We start from the raw sequence: 11,254 nt of genomic DNA, 5'->3' as shown, positions 1-11,254 counted from the left end.
GGCTGCCGAGATATTGCAGTGCGTCTGGCATGTTCGCGGAAGCGCGAACAGATGACTTCTTCGCCATTATGAGGAAAAAAACAGCTTCTCTGTTGCATAGATCGCGTAGCAGCTCGAACAGCATTCTGAATATGTTCTGGACTAGACCAGCGGAGCCCATCCTTGGGCATTTTGTAAAAAGGCTTGTGTTCCAGAACACCTAGTCTTAAAATTAATTTGTTCAATCGTGTATATTTTATACTAACATAGTAAATAAGTTTTTATTATTGTAATTACTAACAATTGGACCTTAGTTGTCTTAATAAAGAAGATTTATTATTATTTATTATTATTATTATTCCTCATCACTGCTGTACCTATCCGTATCGGAATTATCCCCGGGTTTTGGTCCATTTTCTGATGTTGTAGGCTGCTGACTCGTCCCGCTAGGACCGGCACTGTCATAGCGCACCATCTGTGGAGGGCGTTTTACGTTCTTTATAGCTACTTTTGTTTTTCTCTTATTGAGTTGAACAGGTACAATATTCCTACTGCTTTTTCCAATAACTTTAGCCTTTTCGTACCTAGGCAGGTCCTTAGCTTTTCGTGTTCTGGTGTTTTTCATATATACCTCATCACCTACGTTGATCTGTGGGGGTTCTTCTCCACCTTTCTTTTCTGTAACCCTAACTTTATCGTCCTTTATCTTATCGCTAATATACTCATACAGGATTTTTAGTCGTTTCCTATGATCCTGTAGGAGTTTTTGGTAAAAGTTACGGTCTCTGTCGATGTCAAAAACGTTACCTATATCGCTGTGACCGAAGGCCACTTCAAATGGTGTAAAATTTGTAGAGCTGTGTATGCTGTTGTTGTAACCCATTATCACGTAAGTCATGACGGATGCTGCATCATACTTCGCCAAACGATACATTTCATTGATGGTAGAATGATCTCTCTGATCTTGTTCTTCACCGGTAAGATTTACTACCCTCTCCGTGCATTCTATTAAGTTCTGAGTTCCTTTCTTATACAATGTAGTTACAACTTTACTAAAAATCGTTCTAAAAATTTGTTCTTCAAAGTAAATGAAGTATTTATGTTTGTAATCTAAATATTCTTTTAAAAATTTTTTTACTAATTCTTCATTGTTAGAAGTTGGTAAGTGTACCTCAATAATTCTTTGTTTCGAGTTTGAGATATCTTTTACACAAATATCGTTTTTAAACCAAACATGTACAAGTATTTGTCTTGGTTTGTTATCGATTGCTTCGTTTAAAATAGGTATGCCTTCATGCTCCCTGTTAGATATAGAATGTGCCGTTGCACCATCATCCGAGTCGGATATTTCTACGGTTTCTATTTCTGGCTCTATGCTACTACTATCCGGTATGTATATTTCTTGTCTACGTTGTTTTATTTCCTTTTCAATTTCTTTCACAATCTCTTCCACACGTTCGAAACGGGACTTTCCCAAATGGGCACTCACCCGCCTGGAGCTCGCAGAGGAAGCAGCCATGGTTCAGGGAAGACTTGACCGCCGTCTGCGAGCGGGCCATGCCCAGGGTTAAAGGGACCCCGGGCAAAAAGAGTGTGTACTGGTGGACCGCGGAGATTGGGACCTCCGCACCGCCAGTACCACGGCCCGGCGGGCCTACGGCCGATGCCACCGCAGGCGCTACACCCAAAGTGAGGAGAGAAGGCTCCACAGCGCCCTTCAGGGCGCGAGGTAGGCCCTGAAGGTCGCAATAGGACGGGCCAAGGACTCTGCGAAAGAGGAGTTCTTGACCACCCTGGACGCGGACCCATGGGGGAGGCCGTACAAAGTTGTGCGCAACAAAATGTACGGTGCATCTCCCATGGAGTCACTGGAGCTGGATCTCCTCAACCGGCAAAAATCGGTGGTGGAGGGCCTTTTCCCCGAACCGCAACGCTTCACCCCGCCGGCCCTGGTGCCCCCCCAGAGCAGACGGGGGGCAGACTGAGGAACCCCCCAGAAGGCTCCCGGCCCGGACGGGGGACGAGTCCTTCGCATTGCCCTGAAGCATCTCGGGACCCGCCTAAAGCATCTCATGGATGACTGCTTGAGGACGGGGTTGTTCCCGAGATGCTGGAAGGAGGGAAGGCTCATCCTGGTGCCCAAGCCGGGCCGACCTGCGGACTCCCCCTCGGGGTTCAGGCCCCTCGTCCTGCTGGACGAGGTAGCGAAGATCCTGGAGCGAATCATCGCCTCCAGGATCAACGAACACCTGAGGGGGACAGGCCCCGATGTGTCGCAGCGGCAGTACGGGTTCAGGGCTGGACTCTCCACCCTGGACGCCCTGGATTCGCTGCGACACATCGTGGAGGAGAGTAACGGCGAGGGGGAAGGCGTGGTAGCTGTGTCGTTGGACATAGCCAACGCCTTCGGCACTCTCCCCTTCGCCGTTATCGCCGGAGGCGCTGAGGTACCATAATATCCCCAGGTACCTCAGCCGTCTGGTGGAGCACTACCTGGAGGACAGGGTGGTGCTCTACCAGACGAAGGAAGGGAGGCGCGCCGAGCGCCCAATGAGGGCGGAGTACCCCAGGGGTCCGTATTAGGACCACTACTGTGGAACCTGGGGTACGATTGGGTGCTGAGGGGCGCGCTGCTCCCCCGGACGGCGGTCATCGCGTACGCCGATGACACGCTGGTGGCCGTCCGAGGGACCACCTTCCAGGAGGCGGCCCGAAGAGCCTCAGTAGCGGCGGACATGGTGGTCCGCCGAATACAACTGCTGGGGCTCGAGGTCGCCGTGCCGACGGATGTGGCCGTCTTCGGCGTGAGGGGTAGAGGTTGGGCGGTGCCGGCAGGCGCCCACGTCTCCATCACAGGAGTATCGGTCCCGGTCAAGTCCCAGATGAAATATCTGGAACTTGTCCTGGACCGGCGATGGAACTTCAGGGAGCATTTCCGGCAACTTGCTCCCCGATTAGTGGGCGCCGCATCGGCGTTGGGCAGGCTCCTGCCCAACCTCGGAAGGCCGGAAGCTCCATGCAGAAGGCTATACGCCGGGGTGACCCGGAGTATGGCCTTATACGGGGCTCCCATCTGGATCTCCCAGAGGGTGGTCGCCCTGCGAATGTGCAGGGCGTACATGACATGATGGTGACTTGCGCTGCCGCGTGCGTCCTCGCCGGTACTCCGCCGTGGGACCTCGAAGCCGAGGTCCTGGCGGAGGTCCGCACCTACCGGCGGGGAATGAGGGACCGAGGCGAGCGACCCGCTCCCCAAGAGGTGGAGCGGGAACGCCGCCTCGCGGCGCAGCGCATGCGGGACCGGTGGAAAGAGGGCTTGGCGGATCCCCCCTATGGCGCTCGTACCATAGAGGCGATCCGCCCTGTCCTCGTAAAGTGGGTAAACCGGTCCCACGGGCCACTGTCGTACCACCTTGTGCAGGTGCTGACCGGACACGGCTGCTTCGGTCACTACCTGCACAAGGTGGTACGACAAGTCAAGGTGGCGAGGAGGGAACCGTCCCCGTCGTGTCACGAGTGCGGCGCTGCGGATGACACCGCGCAGCACACCCTAGAGGTGTGTAGCCGGTGGGATGAGCAGCGCCGCACTCTAACGGGGACTGTAGGGCAGGACGCTCGATAGCGAGGAGTCCTGGGAGGCGGTGGCCTCCTTTTGCGCAGAGGTTATGTCGCAAAAGGAGGCCCCGGAGCTGTTGCTGTGCTGTGCCGTGCCGTGCCGTGCCGTGCCGTGCCGTGTCGTGCCGTGTCGTGCCGTGTCGTGCCGTGCCGTGCCGTGCCGTGCCGTGCTGTAGCGTCTGGCACCGTTTGCTAGACTGCTAAGTGTTCGATCTTTGTATTAATAATTATGAAAAAGTTATGGAGTAAATTCACAAAAATAATTGAATATCTATTCAATCCAATAAAATTTAAAATAAACTAGCGACAGCTCTAGCCTGAGCTGGTAGCTGTAAAGTTACCTAATTAGGTGACAAATTCTTTCATAGATTTCAGATTAAAGATATTGTTTGCCGAACACATAAAAAAGTTCGGATGATCCGCTGGTTTGTTCCGTATCTTAGTTGGCATAGCGTGTGGCACGGTTTGCTAGAAGACGTCGGTTCAAATACGGCTGGATTCTAGGATTTTTTTCTAAGTGATCGATATCTGTATTAATATTTATAATAGAAAGTGGTGTATAAAAATTTTAACGTTAGAGCTCTTTTAAACCTGAAGGTATTAGAATTAAAATTGTATTGTCTAGCAATGTACTGGACATTGCATTGGACATTGGAATCCACCAAATCGAATAACTCTCCAATTTGCCGGCTTATATGCCGAACTCATAAAACATATGTTAATAATTCAATTCGATCAATTTAACTAAATCGACGTCGACTCAATTAGGTCGCCATAGAGGTACAGGTGTAAATGAGTTTAGAGATGTTAATCTAAACCAATGAGCCTGCTGTGCTCCAACACTGTTTAGGCAGATTTTTCACTCGTGCCCAAAAATCTATACGAGGGCACATCTCACCAAAGCCACAGATGTGCAATCTTGGTACCATCAATACTTAAAGTTACTATAGTGTTAAAATAAAAGAAGCATTGACACCACAAGAAAAAGATAATTAAATAGAGAACGTCTTAATTTATTTCGATCGTTAAACGTTTTTCAAATACGTAAGTAAAGCCCGCACGCACTTCAATGGGTTACAAGTACGAAATAAAATATCGTGAAGTATCTCATTTATCCCCTGGAGATAAACCAAACAAAGCATAAAATACACAGCTCGATGCCCTTCATCTAAACGAAAGGACAAGGATCCTCAAAGTGTCGTAAAACCAAATGTGTACCGGGTGCTATTTTAAGATTTATGCTATCCCCAAAACTTTGTATGGTTAAGTCGATATCCTGTAAAATACTAGCCGCGATCATTGATAATATGTATTTTCAGACTTTCGACTAGCGGATAATTATTTACAACGACTTGCCCTTACTTATGATCCACATTTATAGAGTGTGTCTAAACATAATCTCATTAATCGTAATTCGTTTACTAGAACCAGAAAAAATACAGATGATAAAATTTTCGTGAAATGTAAGAATATTTCTCCTGTTGGTATAAAACGTTAAGATTTGTGGCTATCATTATTTTAAATTGGCGAGATCACGACAAAAAAAATTGTCAATAACGTATACAAAGTATATAATGATATAGGCACACAAAGAAATTATGCAATAAAAGTGATTATAACAAACATACACAAGAAAAATCGACATGGGAAAGTGTGTATGCTTTTATATTCAGCGTATCCTGTCTTTAATAACGTCTTAAGTCAAAAGAAAACACCGGATAAAATACAAATTATGCCCGGACCTTATATAAGTCATAAACCCTTTACAACTTATAAGTTATATATATATATATATATATATATTATAAGTGCCTTATACAACTTATAAGTTGTCTGTCGGAAAAGTAGTTAAGGTTTTAACAGAGAGCCGATTAGAGCGCAGAGACAGCTTACACTTAAGCTCCGAAGGAGCTTCGTGGAAAATAAATTAGAAATTTCTTTTTTATTTGCCTCATGGGGTTTGTTAAAAAAAACTGTAAGAAACCCAGTATCCTATTGCGCGGTTACAGTAAAAATGATACGAATGGCTGTTCATAACTTTTAGTTTGATTAAATACCGGTTAGTTTGATTGAACAAATTAAAGATATCACCACTACAGGCAATTCTGTCTATTTAACCATAATGCTCAAAAACATTAAGGAGTAGTTTTTAATTACTTTTAGGTTCAATCTCAAGTGAACCTTATATATTTGTGTTATACAAGCCTCGATTACATCAGAACCACTGTCGCCAAAAATTCGCACATTCATAATCATTTGAAACACTATGAAATCTTGATTACGATTGGTTGTAGTTTCCTATTTAAAAAGAACTTACAAATTCTGGACTGTTAATATAATTTAAACTGAACCCTGTTGACATATCGTCGCAACCCAGGAGTTTAACACGCGGAGTACGTCAGGGCTACATAATAGGACCGCTCCTGTTCATTATTTACACCGCCACTACGTGTAGTCTCTTATAGTAAATGCCATTGTTATGCAGATAATTTGTAGCTTTACATTCGTGTGGATCCAAGTAATGTACTTCCGGCTTTGGGTGACTTGAATCACCACCTGCACACTATTTACCAATGATCCTGTGATAATGCTCTAGTCCTTAATCCATGTAAATCTAAATATATGTGTTGGGTATTGATCCTCAAATGAATAAGGTTGTTACCACAAATCCGGATGTATTAATCTGAGGACAGGATGTTCACCGCGTGGGGGAAGCTAAGAGTCTTGGAATAATTATAGACAATTATTTGCGCTTCGAGAATCACGTGCTGGGCCTTATTCGTAGCTGTTTCTATCGCCTTAAGGTTTTGTATGGAATCCCTGATTTGCTTAGTGAGAAAGCACAGTTTACTGTTTGTGAGTCGTTTTATCTAAATTAAATTATGGCGACATTATTTATTGGCCTCGTCTGCTTGCAAAGACTCAGCGATTATTGCAGCGTGTGCAAAATGCTTCCTGCAGATTTTGCTTCAAGGTATCCTCCACGAAGTCACATATCAACCATGCTAAATGATACGTCAATACTCAGCATGGACCCTCGAAGAAAGTTTCACCTTTCCTGTCTATTGTTTAATATCATGAAATTTAAAAGTCCTGAGTATCTTGTATAATAACTTAGAATTTGCAAACTCTGCACATTCTAGCTAACTACTAAGGCTATTCTGGCAGGTTATATACACCGCACTTTTGAGGGTAGCTTCCACTGTCAGGCTACAAAGAGCTGGAATAATATTTCTCCGCCAACAAGATCTTTTGACTGCCTTCGTGGCCGCACGGTTATCATGCCACGCAGAGGTCCCAGGTTCGATTTCCGGTTCGGAAGAAATATTTGCATGACCTACATTTATTTCTCTCGTGAGTTGCGTTGTAATTTGCGATTGTCTATGTGTGTGTGCATGGCACCCGCGACACAAGGTTTTCCTAGTGCGTTATTAGATCTGTGCATACTAAGTTTACCTTTAGGAAACATATTGAAGAGGCTATTTTACGCAAACAAAAATTTGGTATTCCGAAGCACTTTGAGTCTATGGTATTGCTACCTTCCAACAAAAATTTATTATCTAATCTGACACTAACACTAATTATCATGTTAATTATTCTATTATTAGTACTATGTGGACACAAACTAACAGTACTAACCATAAAATTAAATATGATTCTATAAACATTTAATTCTTTTAATTATTAAGCACCCACCCTATTACACACTCACTGCCGCGCTGCGGTTTCGCCGTTTTCTGCTATTCGTGGGCGTAGCAGAATATCAGTATTATGTTGCTCTAATTGAGCAGCAATTACGCTGAGCTACGGCCGTTTTATCACCACAGCGCACACATCAATGCGTTGCGAGCATTTTTTGTACAGCCTTGCATATTTCTCTTTTTTCGTTTATTTTTTATTTTTGTTTATATGTATGGCATGTGTGTGTTGTATTGTAATAATTTTTTTTTTACAAAAAATTTTATAAAAAACATTATGAGAGATGGTTTATACGATATGATAGATAGACAAATTTATTTATTTATCTATCATATCATTGAAAATTCCATACCTATTATTGCAAGTCACGACATTTTGATTTTATATTGAAATTTCAACCAATGTTATGCCATCCACTAGTCAATATCTGAACAACGGCGAAATCGAGATGTTTACTTAGTTCTCCAAAAAAACAAGTGACCACATTACAGCGTTATATATATAGCGCTATACAAATTTAACGACAAACAGGAAATTGAATATTTATTAAAATAAAATAAGCTTAACGATGAAACTGCCTCCGTGGCCGAACGGTTACCATGCCGGACTGCCACACAGAGGTCCCAAATTCGATTCCTGGGCCGGGAGAAAGAGTTGTATGGCCTATAATTATTTCTCTCGTGAGTTTAGGTGTAATTTGTGGTTGTCTATGTGTGTGTCCAAGGCACCCGCGACACAGGGTTTCCCTAGTGCGGGACTATGTTGAGAGTGTGCGTTATTTATTTAAAAAAAACACTGCCATGGATAATATTACAAGTGCGACTATCATTTTTGCATAGCAAAGTAGTAGATAAGGCATTTTCAATATTTACAAAGCAAAAATGGCGGACTGAGCTCAAGTCTGTAGAACTCCGCATACTGTTGGCTAACGTACCACGCGGACTAAGTACTTCTACTTTATTTATTGTTCTGTGGTTAGTTTGACAGCGAAAATCATCATTGTTAAAGTTTGGGTTTTGTTATGAACTGTCTACCTGTAATTTGGACCTATCATAATGACGACGTGCGTGTTCAAAACTATTATATTATAGTACCGAGCTCTTAGGTTTTGGCGATTGCCACACATTAGTATAGTAAGTCAAATTCCTTCAATTAGGTGAGATTGTAGTCATCCGCGTGCCAAACCAAGAAAAAATTGTTAACAAAGTAGCGTCAAGAATAAGGCAATTAATTCATTTCAATTCAGTACAATTCTTTATTGCATTTACCATAATATAACATAGGGTGAGAATGCTTACAGCTAAAGTTAACAGCACATTATGCACCCTGTAGGGCACTGCAAATTATAGAAAGAGGGAGAGGAGGATTTACTCTTAACAATATTTTGAAGTTTAGGATGTTGCCTTTTCTAATCTTTACATAAGTTCATATTTCTAAAATTCCAAATTAAAGAAAGCATATAATTGATTAAGATTGAACATATCAGAAAATAGGACCATGTAGCAATTATTATCTTTTTATTTATTAATTATTATTTATTTAGATAATAAGTAAAATATGATTTTGTCATCACTTGAATAGTATTTATTTTTTGTATTCATTTATTGGTAATATAAATCATTGTCATTTTATTTATATATTTGTGTTAACTGTACTTTCAGTAGTTTTTGGTCAATTATATACATTGTACAATTGTTTTTTTACTTTGTTTGTAGTTGTAGTTTAAGCTTAGGCTTATGCAAATTAAGTATGTTTATTTGTATTTCCTGGAAAACGTGGTAGTTTTCGTTTACATTTTTAGTTTGGGACAACGTTTTGCTCCTATCTATTTTGTAAAGACTAATTTTAAAGGAATCAATATTTTTGTTATTGTGCAGTATTTTACATAAATATCGTAAATGAGTCATTACACGTTGTTTAAATTACAGTTTCAAATTGAAAGCTACTTCTGTTATTCCAGAAATCGTTAAAATATAAGAACATCGTCGCTTAACCAAAAACTCTGTAGCTCAATGTAACTATTCTATTACACCAAGATTGATTTTCGTTTTCTGTGGCAGAGCCCTGAACGTTCGTGCAGACTTTTGACAAGTAAACCATTTTTCATACAATGAAGGGTGAAATCCGGAAAATATACTTTCCGAGAAAAGCACAAAAATGTCCAAGATATTTCTAGAATTTCAATTTTTTTTTATTTTCCAATTGACACAAGAATTTAATTTTGATATAACAGGTTTGATGATGATTTTACCATCTCAGTCAGTCGTAACATAGGGACTTGTCAAGGGCCTGAAATGTTGGTTTGTTTGTAAAAACAAATATACGCGATTTACAACCAAAAAAATAGTTTCATATACACTGAATAACACTTGAAAATCTAAAATTTGAAATCTAAGAACGAGATACAGGAATACTAACCCCTCTAGTATTGACTAGATCGTGCATTGCGCTGGTTTAGCAGCGATGCAATCGCAATGCAGTCGCTAATCGTCTACCTTTACACACGCGCGTGAGTTTAAGCAGCGATGCAAACACGATGTAAATGCGTTACAAACGCGAGCAAACGCGATACAAACTCGATGCAAGCGTGATACAAATGCGACGCAAATGCAATGCACGTTTTAAATTAATGGACTAATTTATTTATTTAATGTATTAACTAAATTCACATTTAAATTTACAATTAATTAAACAAAATAGTGTGCATAAACCTATACAGATATATATATAATTATTCAACATAAGCGAGTGTATCAATGCAGTCGAGCGTTCGCATCGATGCAATGGCCTAAATCGTAAGTGTAGCAATGCAATCGCGCGTTTCACGAACGTTCTAGTAAATTATAGTTCCAGTATAGTTTAGTTCTATTGTACGATAAGGTTGTTTGTTTTTCCTTTGGTTTGGGTTTCTTTCTTTGCTTTTTGTCAGTAGTATAGTTTTCGTAAAGTATAGTTTTAGGACAGTATATTTTTAGTTTAGTATAATTTCAGTGTAGTATAATTTTAGTGTATTAGAGAAAGAGAGTTATTGTATAGTATAGTTTTTGTGTAGTATAGTTTTAGAATAGTATAGTTTTCGTATAGTATAGCTTTAGTGAAGTATAGTGTTTCATTCTCTCCGCTGAATAGAACGCGACTTCAGGCTTTGTCTCGATCAAACTTGGTGTGAGGCAAAGACACACTATCTCCCCCAATTTCTTTACAAGTGTACTAGAAGAGATGATGAAGACGCACAATTGGGATGAAAAAGGTGTTTACGTCAATGGCCGCCGCATGTCGCATTTGCGTTTCGCAGATGACCTGATCCTTATGGCTGGAAACTTCGCTGATCTCCAGACTATGCTCCAAGACCTGCACGAGGCTCCACTAACTTTCGGTGTTGAAATGACAAGACCAAGATGCTGGGTTTTGGGTCCGGAAGGTTGGATATGATCTTATGTCCAGCCTTCCGGACCCAAAACCCAGCATCTTGGTAGGGAACACCCAACTAGATGTAGTTGACGAATACGTTTATCTTGGACACTGTTTAAGTTTTGTCCGAGCTTCCCAAACCAAAGAAATCGCGAAAAGGATTCAGTTTGGATGGGCCGCCTTCAGAAAACTGGAGAATCTAAAATCCCTCAAAGCATCAAAACTTTAGTAGTAGTTGAGCTCCTTGTGGAAGAGTTCGTCCAGGGAAGTACTGCCACCTTACCGGTGAAATCACTGGCACATAGGACTTGTCAACATGTCTCAGGGTGACCGGCGAAGTGGCATTGCCCCTCAGATCTTTGCGATTTAAAGCTCTACGTGACATTGCAACTGTTATGGCAGGCGTGTAGCTTACCATCAGGGGCACGACTTGTTCATCCCGTCACTTGATATTATAAAATAAACCTATTTCTGCCACCGAGATTTTTACTACATATATCATTTCCTTTACATAGTAGTCAAAACATTATAACGATTAAAAACAACTGTG

General features: G+C 41.7%; 1 protein-coding gene across 1 annotated transcript; it reads left to right on the top strand.

Moving 5' to 3' along the window:
- Positions 1–1,820: 1,820 nt before the first annotated feature.
- LOC113228604 lies at positions 1,821–10,725 on the top strand. The gene is made up of 3 exons (XM_026461958.1): positions 1,821–1,931; positions 2,046–2,180; positions 10,423–10,725. The coding sequence occupies exons 1-3, from the start codon at positions 1,821–1,823 to the stop codon at positions 10,723–10,725; spliced, it is 549 nt and encodes a 182-aa protein (XP_026317743.1).
- Positions 10,726–11,254: the final 529 nt, after the last annotated feature.

Source organism: Hyposmocoma kahamanoa, unplaced genomic scaffold, assembly GCF_003589595.1.
Source record: "Hyposmocoma kahamanoa isolate Upper Pololo Valley unplaced genomic scaffold, ASM358959v1 232, whole genome shotgun sequence".
Lineage (NCBI taxonomy): Eukaryota > Metazoa > Arthropoda > Insecta > Lepidoptera > Cosmopterigidae > Hyposmocoma > Hyposmocoma kahamanoa.
The sequence above is the reverse complement of the archived record's forward strand: the minus strand, read 5'-3'. Positions and strand labels throughout refer to the sequence as shown.